This window comes from Salmo salar, chromosome ssa01 (assembly GCF_905237065.1).
Source record: "Salmo salar chromosome ssa01, Ssal_v3.1, whole genome shotgun sequence".
Lineage (NCBI taxonomy): Eukaryota > Metazoa > Chordata > Actinopteri > Salmoniformes > Salmonidae > Salmo > Salmo salar.
The window spans coordinates 82410182-82429175 of NC_059442.1; the positions used below are offsets into that span (position 1 = coordinate 82410182).

The 18994-nt window shown below is 43.9% G+C and overlaps 1 protein-coding gene across 6 annotated transcripts in view; it reads right to left on the reverse strand.

Annotated features, from left to right (window-relative positions):
• rbfox3a (RNA binding fox-1 homolog 3a) overlaps positions 1-18994 on the reverse strand; it is a 744884-nt gene that overhangs the window by 165480 nt on the left and 560410 nt on the right. Inside the window, exon 1 of one of the 6 annotated variants that reach the window (XM_014212862.2) lies at positions 2755-3221. The exons of the other annotated variants lie outside the window; for them this stretch is intronic. Within the exon in view, the coding sequence (XP_014068337.1) occupies positions 2755-2880 (126 nt within the window). The 5' untranslated portion in view covers positions 2881-3221. Of the gene's footprint in view, positions 1-2754; positions 3222-18994 lie in introns of those variants that run through there. 6 annotated transcript variants of the gene reach the window in all.

The following is an 18994-nucleotide window of genomic DNA, read 5'->3' on the forward strand; positions in this document are numbered from 1 at the left end:
TCTTTGGTCACATCCATGTGGGTCAAACAAAAACACCCTAATGATTGGTTGACAGTAGAGCTTCCCACAATGCAGGTGATGGCTGCAGTATGAAGTTGGTGAAGAGCAACTGCAGAAACTTGCAGTCAAAACATCATGACCTTTGATCACATATATTTTTTTTTAAGTTCATGCAGTCGACAAGTAGGTGCAAGTCGGAAAATGTGTATCCCCAGAATGCAACACAGGTTGAAAGGCGGTGACAAACGATGGTCATCGACTTAACAAAAATGTTCCGCTTCAACAAGCGTGCACGATGCAAAAACTCACACAGAGTATCTGCACGTGAGCATGGGAGCGCTTCATACTTGCAGAACGTGATAGCTACTGGACCAAAACAGTGGAGAAGTTTATCTTCGCGCTTCAATGCTCCTGGTTGTTGTGGAAATTGACCCACTACTACTGTGTACTTGGTGCATCTTCATCTCGCTGAGTCTGACTTTAAACTTAACCTATGACCTGACCCATCACCTTATTCATTACTACCCCATAGTGGCAAGAAGTGACATTCCAAAAAACACAAACTATACAACACATAAATGTCTTCTAGCCTCCCACACATATGTTACTTTCGGTCCCTAACACTAAAACTGAAAGCAAATAATAAAAAAAAATGAATAATAATAATCATTTCCAAAAAAATTTTTTATAGAACTTAAACTAAATAAAAATGAGTAAAGTGGAATGGAAAATTAATTGAAACTAAACTGAATTTCCAATAAAAATCTTCACACTAATAGAAATAAACGAATATAAAAACACAAAACCATAACAACCTTGACACAAACGCACACACACTCTTCCCACATTCACTCCTCTATGTGCGTTGTTATGTCAGTTGACTAATGTCCAAGGGTAATTACAAGGCAGAATTTTAACTCATGTGTTTGTGAAGGCACTTTTTCAAAACATACACTCCAAAAAGTACAAGTTAAAAATAACCCTATTTTTTTTTTTTTTTGTAAACCCACTGCTGGGTAAATATTGGACAGAACACACACTGGGTTATTTTAGCAAGCCGGTTGGGATGCGTGAATAACCCTTCATGTTTGGTTGTTGGGATTACCCAAACGTGGGTTAATTTAAAACATGGGTTATTTAATTTTTTGTAAAAATGTTTTATCCTTAGATTATTTTTAGGAGGTGTGGTTTATTAGTGGTGTGGCTTTCAGATTGTTATTTTTGGCCCCCGTGAGAGTAAATATCATCCCTGTTCATCATCTTAAGTTTGTCCACTGCAAATTGAAACTTTCCTTGAATATTTTGGCAAATTACATATATAACAAAGTGCTAACTATCCTAACATTGGGATAATCATAGGCTTTTAAAACATGTTAAACTCTGAAATCTGTGAGAATTAATATGATAAAGTCTGCTTGAAACACTTTAGTTGTTTAGTGTATAGTTATCCCTGATAAAATCAGTGTAAAGCTGAAAGTTCATTGAATTCTGGTTGAGTTAACACTGACAGAAACCAGGTTTCCATCCAACCTTTTTATGCGAGTGAAGTACATGTCAGATAAAAAATGTCATGACAGGCCTGATGGAAACAGCAAATGTAAACGTTCCAAATGTTGACACAACAAAATATGCTCAACAAGGTGGGATCTTTTTGTGTTGGTAAAATGTAATATGCGAGAAAGAAACGGCGGTGGAAAAACTTTTATGAGAAAGTACTTATAGAATAATCATCATATCAAAGTAAACTTGGAGTCATGACATGACATATTGTGTGGTCCTCCCACTATGACTCGGGAAAGCATGCAGTTTATTAGACTACAGATTAAATAAATTATGGTGAACTTCACAGGGTGGTGAAAGTGCAAGGTGATGAGCTTGATGCTCCTTTCTAATAAATATTGAGGGGCTTATTCTGTTGACATTATGATCGATGCTTGGCTGCCATTTGACAAATAAAAATTCTCTTTCTCTTCTGTCCATAAAAATCTCATCATGTAACGTTAGTAGGCTTCACCCGCACTGTATCTGCTAGCTGTTGGCTAGAGCGCACGTGTCAATACCAGAGTCGACACATTCACTATATAATGCAATTTTCTTGTGACAAAACCATCAGTAGAGTTGAAAATGAGATGGAAACCCATTTAACTAGTATTTTTTATTTGGTACATGGGAATGTAACTGTAAAAGTTATTTTTTATGTGGACTATGTCATCACGCACAGCCTTTTCTCCGCAACAAGTACATTTGATGGAAACACATCTCTTTTTGGAAAATACACATATTGTTTTTATGCTGAGTTTAGAAAATTCGCAAGAAAATCTGTCGCCAATTGGATGGAAACATAGCTAGTGAGTAAAATACAAACACATGGAAGTGATACAATTACCAAGACAAATAGTAGAATAAAAAGCTTGACATTATATCACATTGTAAAAAACATTATTATCTAAAAGATAAGGGAGAGCAGAGACGGAGAGAGCGAGAGGGATGGCCCACGTTCAGCATTAGGGTAGGTAGGGGGTTGAGAGGGGGTGAGAGGAGGAAGACACATTGCCATGCAGCACGAACGCAGAGAAGGGAAGTTAACAAAAAGGAGAGAAAAGAGACAGAGGGGAGGAGAGAAGAGAAGAGAAAGATGATAGGACAGTAGAAAAAAAGATATAAAAATAAGGAAGAGTAAGAGGAAAAAAGGAGAGAGTAGAGAGAGAGATGGAGAGAGAGGGTAAAGAGAGGTATTATATCTAGTGTTCTTACCTCTGGGAGGTAGAGGAAGGCGGGGGGACATTGCAGAGAGTGGGGTAGCATCCCAGCACCGGAGAGCAGCACACAGCCAGAGTTAGCCATGGAGCACAGCATTGAGAGGCGGGATGACTTACGCATAGAGAACACTGAGATACACCCTGACACACTCTATCTAGCACTCTGTTTATCTTCCTTCTCTTCCTGTCTTTACGTCTTTTTCTCTCTGTCTGTTTATCTCTTTATAATCTCTACTGGTGTCCTGATTTGGTCCGGCAATTCTTTATTTATTTTCCTCCTAATTCACTTCTTTCTTGCTATAAAAGAACTGCTAGAAAGTTATGGGAATCACACACACACTGGCGCGGACGAGCATCGGACGGATAGAAGCATATGTGGTGGGGGCTGACGCCTGCCTCTTCTGTTCTCCTCTTTTCTCTCTGTTCTCTCTGTTTACTTTGACAGCGAGGGAGAAGCCTATGCACGAGTGCAGGAGACTAGGGGGAGGGACCAGGGGCTGGGATAGGGGGGTAGGAGCAGGGGGAAGAGAAAAGAGGGGGAAGGGTGGAAGCATTCCGCAACAGAAGGGGGAGGTCCTGGGAAGATGGAGGGAATGATTGGAGGAGAGTGGTTGGAGAGAGAGAAAGAGAGAGAGGGATAAACAGGAGAGGGAGCGGGGAAGTCTCAGGGGTATTCTAACATCAAATGGCCCAGTGCGTGCATGCGTGCGTGCGGACATTGATATTGGAGCAGGTGATCGGTGCGGTTGGTTAACCCTTCCTGGTGAGGTACGGGCACAGGACCGGGTGTGTGCGACGATAATAACGGACGGAATGACTGCCAGTACCATTGTAGGACAGGATAAATGTTTTGGTTTACCTGCATTAATCTCGAATGAATCTCTTTCCTGTGCCTTTTGTTTATGCATTACGTTTCTGTACAATGCTTTATCCATTATTCATATCTCAAATCAATTTCGTTGTTTACACAGGAGGAATTACAGATATTTTTATTTCCCCAAAATTAAAAACAGCTATTAGGTTTTGCATCAAAAATGACCTATTTATGCTTTGAGAATTCATCTTATTCTCCTATGATTAAACAAAAAAGAATAGTAATTGCAAGGTGGAATATGCACACGTAAAGAATTCCATTCTAATAGTAAAACAACGAAGAGCTCATGCAGGAATAATGCACATGCTTTATGTATTTGAAAATCGAAGGAGTTGCGCAATGGCTTAATTCAATTTAGAGCCACGCTGTTCTGAAGCTGCATTATAAAGCGTATCATTTCCCTAGAAAGAATACTGCTAATAACAGAATACTAATAATAAACTAGCACTGCTTCTCTCTCTGGGGTTTACAGGGACACACAGCACTATTTTCAGCATTTCTCAGAGTGAGTGTGTGTGTGTGTGTGTGCGCGCGTGCGTGCATCTATGTGTGTGCGTGTGTGTGTGCGCGTGCGTGCGTGCGTGCATGCATCTATGTGTGTGTGTGTGTGTGTGTATTACAACACTGACAAAATGTTTTAGTTTAATAAAGAATGCTGGGTTTGGCTGGTGTGTTGGAGGCAGGTTTTAGCGCAGGAGCTCCTCAGAGAGAATGCAGCACTCGCTAGCTGTGGTGGAGAGGGGGAAGAGGAGTGGAGGGAGAGAAAGGGCCGAGAGGAGCGGGAAGAGGAGTGGAGGGGGATACAAAAAGCAGAGAGAATTGTAAGGCTGGTTCAAACAAGGATTTTTCCCTCTCCTTTAGTTTCTTCCCTTCTCTTTTTTTCACTTCATTTTCTTCCCCTCTCTTTCTTTCTCCCATTCACATACACACCCTCCAACAACAATCTAAAATAGAGAGAAACTTTTGAAGGTGATAGAGGAAGGAACAGACCCAGTCACCTAGTACTGTATGGCAGCATTATTACATGCAGTTTCATCCCTCTTCATTTTCTACATGATTACAATTATGGTGCAGTCCAAGGGCGGACACAGACAGACACGGGGCTGATTGAATGGCACTGTAATATCCAATCTAGTTTATAACGTTTCATTATTTACCAATATTACTCCGATGGGCTGTCACACACGGTGGTAGTGAACGTGTGTGTAATTGTTGTGCATCCCTGTTGTATAATGGGTTTATATTGTATCACACATATCAATCATGCTTCGCTTCAAACCAACTGCGCTCTTTCAATATCACCTTCTTCTATTTTTAAATACACTGGAAAAAACTCATCTTATTAAAAAGAGGCACATTTTCTTTTTTTATGCATGTTTATGTTTTGTATTAGCATGTAACACATCAATAGCAGAAAGATCATCCCAAATTATTTTCATATTAATCCATGGAAATTACAACCATGTTTTTTGTTGGGTCATTATCATATTCCCTATTGATCTTGTCCTTGCCTTGTCTCCAGAAAGTTCACTGGGTAAAGTTTGTATTTATTTATTTACTTTTTGAACTAGTACCTGGACTTAAAATACCTGTGACACTGAGGCATCAAAGGCATGGAGCCTTAACTTCAAAGCAGGTTGAATTTATTGAAATATTTATAGTTTTTTTCTCATGACATATACTCTCCTGTTTATTGACACAATGCAAAGCATGAGAGAGGGAGAAAGAGGAGGTAGGAAGGAGGAGAGAGAGGGGGATGAGAGGGAAAGAGAAAGTGGAGGAAAAAGGGAGGAGTGACTGTGTGTATGCTTGCAGGTGTGTGCGTCTGTGTGTATCTGAATGTGTGAGTGTGTGTCTCAGCAAAGTGGGAGTCAATTGCTGTAATAAAATACAGTACAACACAGATACAACAAAAAGTACCCACATTACTAAGAGATGAGAGCTGCGGCCGCACATAGCAGGAAGAGAGGCCAGCTCGTATGCAAAAGACAGAGGTGGTAGGTTGACTTCACTCTGCAGGAAAGTCACTTTAAAACACAGCGGTGAGGGAAGCAGCAGGCAGAGACCCAGCTGGTTATGGTAAAAGAGAATAGTTGAGTGGAATCAAAGGTATGGAGAGGCATGATGATACTTGACAGGGTGTACATGGTGCTGTACTCTACTGTAAGATATTAGGCATTCTCCTTCTCTGCTCTGCCCCTGAGGTGCTTGTCCTCGGCAAGGTGGAATGCCACTCACTTATACTTTCTTCAGTTCGAGATGGTCTGTTGTCTCTCGCTCGCTCACTCTCATGCTCACAATCTCAAACAGTTTAAATAGATGAAAAGGCACTCGCCCACATATGAGAATTCAAAAGGTTCTTTGCTAATTCCAGGCATAGATTTCCTAAGGCATTGTTTCCCAACCCTGGTCCTCGACTACCCCCAACAGTACACATTTTTATTGTAACTCTGGTCCTCGAGTACCCCCAACAGTACACATTTGTATTGTAACTCTGGTCCTCGAGTACCCCCAACAGTACACATTTGTATTGTAACCCTGGTCCTCGAGTACCCCCAACAGTACACATTTTTATTGTAACCCTGGTCCTCGAATACCCCCAACAGTACACATTTGTATTGTAACTCTGGTCCTCGAGTACCCCCAACAGTACACATTTTTATTGTAACTCTGGTCCTCGAGTACCCCCAACAGTACACATTTGTATTGTAACTCTGGTCCTCGAGTACCCCCAACAGTACACATTTCTATTGTAACCCTGGTCCTCGAGTACCCCCAACAGTACACATTTGTATTGTAACTCTGGTCCTCGAGTACCCCCAACAGTACACATTTGTATTGTAACTCTGGTCCTAGAGTACCCCCAACAGTACACATTTGTATTGTAACCCTGGTCCTCGAGTACCCCCAACAGTACACATTTGTATTGTAACTCTGGTCCTAGAGTACCCCCAACAGTACACATTTGTATTGTAACCCTGGTCCTCGAGTACCCCCAACAGTACACATTTGTATTTTAACCCTGGACAAGCACACCTGATTCAACTAATCATCAAGCCCTCAATGAGTTGAATGAGGTGTGTTTGTCAAGGCTACAATGAAACTGTGTAATGTTGGGGGTACCCAAGGACCAGGGTTGGGAAACACTGTCCTAAGGCAGACATAGTCTGCTTCCCAAATGACACCCCCTTCCCTATTTAGTGCACAATTTTTGACCAGAGCCCTTTTCAAAAGTAGTGCACTACTTAGAGAATAGTGTGTTTTTGGAAACGCCCTCATTGTGAAAAAAAGGACCATATGGATATCTTTGGTCGCAATCCCTCCAGACTTTGAACTACACTCTATCACCACTGCAGCAGGATAGCCAGCTCCGTCCTCTGGCAGCGTGATCACACAGCAGCCCAAGAACAGGGCCTGGAGCTGGGGCTAAGAGCAGGGAGAGGAGGGGTGGAGGGGTGGACGGCTGGAGGTAGGTGTACATATCATGATATATTTTCATAGAACTGTACAGAACATCCTTAATTATGCTTTACTTATAAACTCAGCAAAAAAAGAAACGTCCCTTTTTCAGGACCCTGTCTTTCAAAGATAATTCGTAAAAATCTGAATAACTTCACAGATCTTCATTGTAAAGGGTTTAAACACTGTTTCCCATGCTTGTTCAAAGAACCATAAACAATTAATGAGCATGCACCTGTGGAACGGACGTTAAGACACTAACAGCTTACAGATGGTAGGCAATTAAGGTCACAGTTATGAAAACTTAGGACACTAAAGAGGCCTTTCTACTGACTCTGAAAAACACCAAAAGAAAGATGCCCAGGGGCCCTGCTCATCTGTGTGAATGTGCCTTAGGCATGCTGCAAGGAGGCATGAGGACTGCAGATGTGGCCAGGGCAATAAATTGCAATGTCCGTACTGTGAGACACCTAAGACAGCGCTACAGGGAGACAGGACGGACAGCTGATCGTCCTCGCAGTGGCAGACCATGTGTAACAACACCTGCAGAGGATCAGTACATCCGAACATCACACCTGCGGGGAAAGGTACAGGATGGCAACAACAAGTGCCCGAGTTACACCAGGAATGCACAATCCCTCCATCAGTGCTCAGACTGTCCGCAATAGGCTGAGAGAGGCTGGACTGAGGGCTTGTAGGCCTGTTGTAAGGCAGGTCCTCACCAGACATCACCGGCAACAGCGTCGCCTATGGGCACAAACCCACCGTCGCTGGACCAGACAGGACTGGCAGAAAGTGCTCTTCACTGATGAGTCGCTGTTTTGCCTCACCAGGGGTGAGTTTATCGTCGAAAGAACGAGCGTTACACCGAGGCCTGTACTGTGGAGCGGGATCGATTTGGAGGTGGAGGGTCCATCATGGTCTGGGGCGGTGTGTCACAGCATCATCGGATTGAGCTTGTTGTCATTGCAGGCAATCTCAATGCTGTGCGTTACAGGGAAGACATCCTCCTCCCTCATGTGGTACCCTTCCTGCAGGCTCATCCTGACATGACCCTCCAGCATGACAACGTCACCAGCCATACTGCTCGTTCTGTGTGTGATTTCCTGCAAGACAGGAATGTCAATGTTCTGCCATGGCCAGCGAAGAGCCCGGATCTCAATCCCATTGAGCACGTCTGGGACCTGTTGGATCGGAGTGTGAGGACTAGGGCCATTCCTCCCAGAAATGTCCGGGAACTTGCAGGTGCCTTAGTGGAAGAGTGGGGTAACATCTCACAGCAAGAACTGGCAAATCTGGTGCAGTCCATGAGGAGGAGATGCACTGCAGTACTTAGTGCAGCTGGTGGCAACACCAGATACTGACTGTTACTTTTGATTTTGATCCCCCCCTTTGTTCAGGGACACATTTTTCAATTTCTGTTAGTCACATGTTTGTGGAACTTAACCAGTTTATGTCTCAGTTGTTGAATCTTGTTATGTTCATACAAATACTTACACATGTTAAGTTTGCTGAAAATAAACGCAGTTGACAGTGAGAGGACATTTATTTTTTTGCTGAGTTTAGTATATATGCAGTAGCTTTAAGGTGTTAAAGCAGCATTTTTTCAAGGCCACCCTATAACTTTGCATAGGCTAAAATGTGATGATTATTTAGAGGAAAAGTGAAGGTCCAGCTTGATTTGTATCCATTGAAGACCATAGCCAAAGCCTGTCCTGACTCAGACCTAACACAGAGTGGGAGAGGAGAAAGGAGGAGATTTAAAAAAGGGTAAAAGCGTGTGTGTGATGGCGATGCTCAATGGAGTGTGTGTGGATGAGATGAGTGGTGATTCAACGTGCTAGGAAGGCTCCAGAACACCCGCGACGCTCCATCAACCTTTACAAAACCTCCCGTCAGCAAATGTCTGTGATAGAGCTGAAACACCAGGGTCCACACCGGGGCTTCACACAGCTTCATGCACACACACAGGCGTCTATACGCACGCACGCGCACGCGCACACACACACACACACACACACACACACACACACACACACACACACACACACACACACACACACACACACACACACACACACACACACACACACACACACACACACACACACACACACACACACACACACACACACACACACGCATGCACCCACACCATGGGTTCACAGTGAGGCTGGAACCGGGGATAAGGACCTGCAAGGTTCAACGTGGCACGGCAGAAAACATTCTCACTAAGCACTTCACATCATTCACACTCACAGGATAACTACCCAGCTAGCACAAAATGGCTTTTGTATATGTCAAACCACATGGCATGCTAGCTCCATCCTGGTGGCGCTGTGGCGTAGGTATAGAGAACAGAAGGTTTGAATCTCACCGATGCCGTGTCAAAATAAATAAGTAATTAAACTAATAAAACAACATTTTAATTCCCTTCAAATAACCTGTCATTTCCATAACCTATCATTTCCTTTCTCAGAGGGTTAATGAAACATTCCAGGAAAGCTTTCAAGGAAATCAAATGAAATGTTCAATGAACCACAACTTCCACAGAACCAACGGTTCTAGCTGGGTTCTCTCTCACACACCCACACTGGACCTTTAATCTTGCTCGCCCTCTTTCTCTATCCAACAAGATGGGTAGGAATTTTAAGCATCAACTAACCAAATCAAATTAAAGTTTATTTGTCACGTGCGCCGAATACAACAGGTGTAGACTTTACAGTGAAATGTTTACTTACAGGCTCTAACCAATAGTGCAAAAAAGGTGTTAGGTGAACAATAGGTAAAGAAATAAAACAACAGTAAAAAGACAGGCTATATACAGTAGCGAGGCTATAAAAGTAGCGAGGCTACATGCAGACACTGGTTAGTCAGGCTGATTGAGGTAGTATGTACATGTAGATATGGTTAAAGTGACTATGTATATATGATGAACAGAGAGTAGCAGTAGCGTAAAAGAGGGGTTGGCGGGGGGGTGGTGGGTGATTTGATTTGATTTTTTGGTACCTTTCCCCAGATCTCATGGCTTGGTTTTTGCTCTGACGTGCACTGTCAACTGTGGGACCTTATATAGACAGGTGTGTGCCTTTCCAAATCATGTCCAATCAATTGAATTTACCACAGGTGGACTCAAATCAAGTTGTAGAAACATCTCAAGGATGATCAATGGAAACAGGATGCAGCTGAGCTCAATGAATACTTATGTAATTACGATATTTCTGTTGTTATTTGTAATACATTTGCAAACATTTCTAAAAACCTGTTTTTGCGTTTGTCATCATGGGGTATAGTGTGTAGATTGATGAGAATATATATATTTTTAATCCATTTTAGAATAAGGCTGCAACGTAACAAAATGTGGAAAAAGTCAAGGGGTCTGAATACTTTCCGATTACACTGTATATTTTGACAGTTTGCCTTTTCTGAATGTGTTTTTCAATGTGTTTCTATGGGCTTTAGTAGTAAAGGCAAAAATCTATATTTTATCAAATCATTTTTTTGTATATTTTTTTGATACCTAAAGGGGTCCTAAAAATCTAAATCAAATAGCTAAATGATCCATAGTATGATCATCTTAAAACAGTTCCATATGTCAGTTTAGCACCCACCAACATCTTAGACTCTAAGTAATGAAACAGGGTGGACCAGTCAGAAACCAGCCTCTTAGACTCTAAGGAATGAAACAGGGTGGACCAGTCAGAAACCAGCCTCTTAGACTCTAAGTAATGAAACAGGCTGGAATAGTCAGAAACCAGCCTCTTAGACTCTAAGGAATGAAACAGGGTGGACCAGTCAGAAACCAGCCTCTTAGACTCTAAGTAATGAAACAGGCTGGACCAGTCAGAAACCAGCCTTTTAGACTCTATGTAATGAAACAGGCTGGACCAGTCAGAAACCAGCCTTTAAAACGCTAAGGAATAAAACAGGGTGGACCAGTCAGAAACCAGCCTCTTAGACTCTAAGGAATGAAACAGGATTGACCAGTCAGAAACCAGCCTCTTAGACTCTAAGGAATAAAACATAAGTGTCAGAAACCATATGTGAGAATGACATCACACATTCATACGCAATACCAAAACTCCTGAAATACTGGAAGCAACATTTCAGGTGCATGTCACACACGCACACACGTATGTTTTACAATCCTCGAGGGGACCAAACAATTGATTCCCATTTTAAATCCTATTTTTAAAGCAAATATAATTCTCTAATTGTAACCCTAAACCTAACCTCTAAGCCTAGAATAGCCTTTTTCCTTATGGGCAACATCGAAATGTCTCCACAAAGTTCCTTGTTTTACTGTCCTTGTGAGGACTTCTGGTATCCACAAGGATAGTAAAACCAAAAACACTCTCTTTTGGGTAATTTGTGTTTGTAACAAGATACTTTTAGATGTATATTTTTCCCATCTCTGCACACACACATACACACCCTACTTTACAGTAATGTTAAACAAACGTTTCCTTGGAATTCATGCTACCTTTTTTTTACTGTAACTTACAGGTAACTGGCTGCCAGGTTATCGTAAAAACAACAGGATATTTTACAGTGTACCACATTACCCAACCAACCGCAGTGAGAGTTTTTAAACAGATGAACCGTCCTAACCTGACCTACCATCAGAGGGAATGTACAGTCTTATTTCTCCCATCTGACTAAACCAAATTGAGTTTGACCCCACACTGTGTAGATTACATTAGCGCAGGAGTGTAACATATGATTACCCTCCTCAAATTGGGTTATTAGGAAATAATGCTAAATCTAATTGGAAGTAAATTAGCTCGGGATGTGTGGTGTGTATGTGTGTGTGTGTGTGCGTGATATGTGTTTTTTATCGTCTAAAGACTCATTACAGAGTAGAAAGTAATAGCCCACCTCCAGGGCCTTGTTACTGTGTGTTTAGAAACGCACGCACGCACCCACCCACCCACACACACACACACACACACACACACACACACACACACACACACACACACACACACACACACACACACACACACACACAACTGTGGATAGTCAAGCAGCGTGCACAAACTCGGACACTCTCTGGGACAGACACAACCTTACATCTACACTCTAAGAAAAGAGAGTTCAAGGGTTCTTTGGTAAAGGTGACGGTTCTATGTGGAACAATAATGACTCAAATAACCCTTTGAGCCCTTCAATGGTTCTTTGCAGTTCAGAAAGGGTTCTTTCCTCTTTTAGTAATAATCAAAATGTAGGGGCAGCAGCTCATTCAAAGCTCTTTTTGTGCAACCGTGAGCGAGAGTGTCATTCCAGTTGATCTAATCTGTTGTGTTATGCCATTAAATATTAAATATGGATGGCCAGTTACAGTGTCTTGTGAAAGGCTCATGAATGGCCTTGTGTCAATTGAGAACAGTTGACTAAATCACTGTTACTCAATTCTCTCCTTAGGGACCCCCAGCCTTTGCATAGCTAGCACACCTGATTCAACTTGTCAAATAAAACAACAATAATAATGCTTACAGAATCTGAACAATAACCATCTATAAAGAAAACCTGTATGGTTCCTTTAAAAGATCTACAAAGAACCTTTGAAATTGAGGTACATTCTTCATAGAACCACGATCCATAAAGTTTCTAAAAAGAACCATGAAAACGATTCTATTTAAAGTCCAAAGGGGTTATAACCGTAGCGGAACTGTCACGTCCTGACCAGTAATAGCGGTTATTTGTATTGTAGTTTGGTCAGGACGTGGCAGAGGGTATTTGTTTTATGTGGTTCGTGGTGGTGGTTTGTTTACATTTACATTACATTTAAGTCATTTAGCAGACGCTCTTATCCAGAGCGACTTACAAATTGGTGCATTCACCTTATGATATCCAGTGGAACAACCACTTTACAATAGTGCATCTAAATCTTTTAAGGGGGGGGTTAGAAGGATTACTTTATCCTATCCTAGGTATTCCTTAAAGAGGTGGGGTTTCAGGTGTCTCCGGAAGGTGGTGACTGACTCCGCTGTCCTGGCGTCGTGAGGGAGCTTGTTCCACCATTGGGGTGCCAGAGCAGCGAACAGTTTTGACTGGGCTGAGCGGGAACTGTGCTTCCTCAGAGGTAGGGGGCCAGCAGGCCAGAGGTGGATGAACGCAGTGCCCTTGTTTGGGTGTAGGGCCTGATCAGAGCCTGAAGGTATGGAGGTGCCGTTCCCTTCACAGCTCCGTAGGCAATCACCATGGTCTTGTAGCGGATGCGAGCTTCAACTGGAAGCCAGTGGAGAAAGCGGAGGAGCGGGGTGACGTGAGAGAACTTGGGAAGGTTGAACACCAGACGGGCTGCGGCGTTCTGGATGAGTTGTAGGGGTTTAATGGCACAGGCAGGGAGCCCAGCCAACAGCGAGTTGCAGTAATCCAGATGGGAGATGACAAGTGCCTGGATTAGGACCTGCGAACGCTTCCTGTGTGAGGCAGGGTCGTACTCTGCGAATGTTGTAGAGCATGAACCTACAGGATCGGGTCACCGCCTTGATGTTAGTGGAGAATGACAGGGTGTTGTCCAGGATCACGCCAAGGTTCTTAGCACTCTGGGAGGAGGACACAAGGGAGTTGTCAACCGTGATGGCGAGATCATGGAACGGGCAGTCCTTCCCCGGGAGGAAGAGCAGCTCCGTCTTGCCGAGGTTTAGCTTGAGCTGGTGATCTGTCATCCACACTGATATGTCTGACAGACATGCAGAGATGCGATTCGCCGCCTGGTTATCAGAAGGGGGAAAGGAGAAGATTAATTGTGTGTCGTCTGCATAGCAATGATAGGAGAGACCATGTGAAGATATGACAGAGCCAAGTGACTTGGTGTATAGCGAGAATAGGAGAGGGCCTAGAACAGAGCCCTGGGGGACACCAGTGGTGAGAGCGCATTGTGCGGAGACAGATTCTCGCCACGCCACCTGGTAGGAGCGACCTGTCAGGTAGGACGCAATCCAAGCGTGGGCCGCGCTGGAGATGCCCAACTCGGAGAGGGTGGAGAGGAGGATCTGATGGTTCACAGTATCAAAGGCAGCAGATAGGTCTAGAAGGATGAGAGCAGAGGAGAGAGAGTTAGCTTTAGCAGTGCGGAGAGCCTCCGTGACACAGAGAAGAGCAGTCTCAGTTGAATGCCCAGTCTTGAAACCTAACTGATTAGGATCAAGAAGGTCATTCTGAGAGAGATAGCAGGAGAGCTGGCCAAGGACGGCACGTTCAAGAGTTTTGGAGAGAAAAGAAAGAAGGGATACTGGTCTGTAGTTGTTGACATCGGAGGGATCGAGTGTAGGTTTTTTCAGAAGGGGTGCAACTCTCGCTCTCTTGAAGACGGAAGGGACGTAGCCAGCGGTCAAGGATGAGTTGATGAGCGAGGTGAGGAAGGGGAGAAGGTCTCCGGTAATGGTCTGGAGAAGAGAGGAGGGGATAGGGTCAAGTGGGCAGGTTGTTGGGCGGCCGGCCGTCACAAGACGCGAGATTTCATCTGGAGAGAGAGGGGAGAAAGAGGTCAAAGCACAGGGTAGGGCAGTGTGAGTAGGACCAGCGGTGTTGTTTGACTTAGCAAACGAGGATCGGATATCGTCAACCTTCTTTTCAAAATGGTTGACGAAGTCATCCGCAGAGAGGGAGGAGGGGGGAGGGGGAGGAGGATTCAGGAGGGAGGAGAAGGTAGCAAAGAGCTTCCTAGGGTTAGAGGCAGATGCTTGGAATTTAGAGTGGTAGAAAGTGGCTTTAGCAGCAGAGACAGAAGAGGAGAATGTAGAGAGGAGGGAGTGAAAGGATGCCAGGTCCGCAGGGAGGCGAGTTTTCCTCCATTTCCGCTCGGCTGCCCGGAGCCCTGTTCTGTGAGCTCGTAGTGAGTCGTCGAGCCACGGAGCAGGAGGGGAGGACCGAGCCGGCCTGGAGGATAGGGGACAGAGAAAATCAAAGGATGTAGAAAGGGAGGAGAGGAGGATTGAGGAGGCAGAATCAGGAGATAGGTTGGAGAAGGTTTGAGCAGAGGGAAGAGATGATAGGATGGAAGAGGAGAGAGTAGCGGGAGAGAGAGAGCGAAGGTTGGGACGGCGCAATACCATCCGAGTAGGGGCAGAGTGAGAAGTGTTGGATGAGAGCAAGAGGGAAAAGGATACAAGGTAGTGGTCGGAGATTTGGAGGGGAGTTGCAATGAGATTAGTGGAAGAACAGCATCTAGTAAAGATGAGGTCAAGCGTATTGCCTGCCTTGTGAGTAGGGGGGAAGGTGAGAGGGTGAGGTCAAAAGAGGAGAGGAGTGGAAAGAAGGAGGCAGAGAGGAATGAGTCAAAGGTAGACGTGGGGAGATTAAAGTCACCCAGAACTGTGAGAGGTGAGCCATCCTCAGGAAAGGAACTTATCAAGGCGTCAAGCTCATTGATGAACTCTCCAAGGGAACCTGGAGGGCGATAAATGATAAGAATGTTAAGCTTGAAAGGGCTGGTAACTGTGACAGCATGGAATTCAAATGAGGAGATAGACAGATGGGTCAGGGGAGAAAGAGAGAATGTCCACTTGGGAGAGATGAGGATTCCAGTGCCACCACCCCGCTGGCTCGATGCTCTAGGGGTATGCGAGAACACGTGGGCAGACGAAGAGAGAGCAGTAGGAGTAGCAGTGTTATCTGTGGTAATCCATGTTTCCGTCAGCGCCAGGAAGTCTAGGGACTGGAGGGTAGCATAGGCTGATATGAACTCAGCCTTGTTGGCTGCAGATCGGCAGTTCCAGAGGCTGCCGGAGACCTGGAACTCCACGTGAGTCGTGCGCGCTGGGACCACCAGGTTAGAGTGGCAGCGGCCACGCGGTATGAAGCGTTTGTATGGCCTGTGCAGAGAGGAGAGAACAGGGATAGACAGACACATAGTTGACAAGCTACAGAAGTGTTGTTTCTTGTATTATTGTCTCTTGTGTCTTTAGAGAACTGTTTCACTTTGATATCCTTTTTCTTCTGTCCTGATTTTCTCTTTCTTTTCTTCTGTTAACTGTTTAGAAGGGTGTTTGATTTATTATTTCCGGGTTTTGGGTTATGTTCTATGTTTTTTGTATTTCTATGTTCTCTCTAGTTTAGTATTTCTATGTCTAGGTAATTGGGTATTGGACTCTCAATTGGAGGCAGGTATTTTTAGTTGACTCTGATTGAGAGTCCTATATATAGGTATGTGTTTTGTTTGTGTTTTGTGGGAGATTGTTTCTGTGTATAGCGTCAAGCCTTACAGGACTGTTATTCGTAGTTGTTTCTTTTTTGTGTACGTGTTTATTTTTGGTTCACCTTCTTTGCCAACTAAAATAAAAAGAAGATGAGTGCACATTTCCCCACTGCGTCTTGGTCCGCTTTATCCGACGACAACCGTGACAGGAACTCTTCTTTGGTGCTATATATATCCTTTTGTTCTTTATAGAACCTTAGGAAAGGGTTATTTATAGCACCATAAAGGTTCCATTTAGAACCTTATTAGCATTGTTCTTCATAGAACCTTCAAAAAAAGCTTCCATATAGCAACAGAAATGGATCCGCTATGGTTACGAGCACAATAATCTTTTTTTGGTGTGTACAGATGTTAATTTGATCACTCTTTTGTTACTGAGAATTTTCATGCACAGCAGGAAATGTAAACGTGTAGTGTATTCAAGGTTTAAAATGGCTTCTAAAGCTTGTCATTTCCACTATAAAATGTCGGCCTTGATTTGCACTCATAAAAAACATATCAACCCCAACAAAAAATGTTCCATTAATTCACATTTCCTTTGATGCAGGATAATTTTCCTGCTGTAGCAAACTGGCTCAAATTAAGATCCTACATCTGTAGCTTTCATTGTTAATAATTTACATCTCGCTTTAATGTATCTATGCATTGGTTGCTGTGGGCTGCGGCTGGGCTACTCCGGTAGCCGTGGTAGCGGTGGAGTCTCTCCTCTTGGCACTGAGCAGTAATAGAGGGCCTGACACGGCAGTATTTCATTCAGGGGAGTTGACTTCAGGGGCTCGCTGCCGGGGTAGAAGCCTAGGATGGAACCCCTTCCCTGGACTGCAAGGGCTGCCCAGCCTCCCTGAGGAGCGTAGAGGATGGAGCCTTTAACGTTCAGCATATCTGTTAGCAGAGCATCCATCATCTGAGCAGAAAGCAGGAGAGAGGAGCAAGACACGGGTCCATCACAGACGTCGGCCCCTCATCACTCTATTCTTTGTTCTCTCTCACATCTCATCCTCGTCAATTTCTTTCTTTCATTTTTTTACATGGGCACGTACACACACATGACTGCACATGCATACACACATTTGATCATGCTCATCCTCCTCTTCACCCGGTCTTTCTTTTTCTCTGTCTCTCGCTCTCTCTGGTGCTCTGTATTTCACTTTCCCCTTTCCTTTTCTGAAGACACTGCTGCTGAAAAAATACATCAGAAAAAATAAGAAAGAAAAAGAGTCTGTTCAATCTTTATGCGAGTTCATGCAGTGCGAAGGACTCGCTCCAGCACCTTTTTACATTTTGACGTCACAGAAATGCATTTCTCAATCCTCCTCGTTCTGCTTTAGTTCTCCCCATTGTCGGCCGCAATATATCTCACACACACGCATACGCGCGCACGCACGCACACACGCACACGCACACACACACACACCGCAACACCAACATTAGCATTTCGGCAAAACGAGTGCCTGTGATTTATCTGAGAGAAGAGGAGGTTCTGAACAGAGAAAAAAAAGTACAGTATAACTTTTTCCCTGAATGTATAAGCATTTTTTCTCTGGGCCTCAATTTACAAAAGTGCTTTGTAGGAGAAGAACAGTCATTTTCTGCAGTTGGGCTGGTGCTTTCACCAGAGTGTGTGTGTGTGTGTGTGTGTGTGTGTGTGTGTGTGTGTGTGTGTGTGTGTGTGTGTGTGTGTGTGTGTGTGTGTGTGTGGGGGGGGGGTATTCATGTGTCAAGGGGTCAGAAGACGAGTGAGATCAAGAGAGAAATAACAAGCGTTAGAAAGAAGAAAAAGTGAGGAAGATAGAGAGTGACAGAAAGAAGAGAAGAAAAGAGAGGGAGAGAGGGGGAAAAAGAGAGGGCTGATGATGAAGAGAAGAGGGGAGGATGGGTAGAGGTGGGGGAGTGAAATAAAAGAGGAGGGAAGCAGAACAGGATGGAAATCAGGATACACCATTAGAGAATGGGAAGAGAGAAAGAGGAGAGGATAAGGGACAGGTGGGAATGGATGGAGGGAGTAAAAGAGGGAGGCAAAATGCCTTAGATAAAAATGAGACGAAGGGAGAAGGAAGGGAGGATAGAGGTAGGAATGAAGGGAGGGAATAAAATACAGAGGGTGCGTGGGCCTGCCAGGTTATTTTCTGTATTATCTAGCAAGCGGAACTCATACATTCCCTGGGCTAGGCCTTGTCTGATTTATCCTTGTTCTAGCAGGTAATTTAGCTTTTCTCCCGGGACCTCTAGACTGTACACCTACCTACCCACCTACCTACTACCTCAACGTTTGCTGTCTGTCTATGCTTTGTTTTGGTTGGGGATTTTCACATCTCAAATATGTAATCCTTTCAGGAGAGAATATAACTCAATTATCCCTCAATGTTGTTTTTTTCTTTTTTCTCTTCTATTCTCCTTGGATGTAAAACAAACATAGCTGTCTGGTTTAACAAGCACAACGAATGGAGAGAACAGAAAAGGAAGACAATCTAACAAAACACAAATCCGAAATTGTGTATGATTGTAAAGTCTGATCCAGACATGGCATATAACATAAAGTCAGTATATTCCCTATTCATTCATTCCCCCCCCTCTCTCTCTCTTTTTATCTTCTCTTAGCTTGACAGACTTTCACATTTCACCTCTCTCCTCCTCTCTTATTCTCGTTCCCTCTAAGACTGTTGATCTCCTCCCTGACTCTGTGGTCAGGCATTGCAG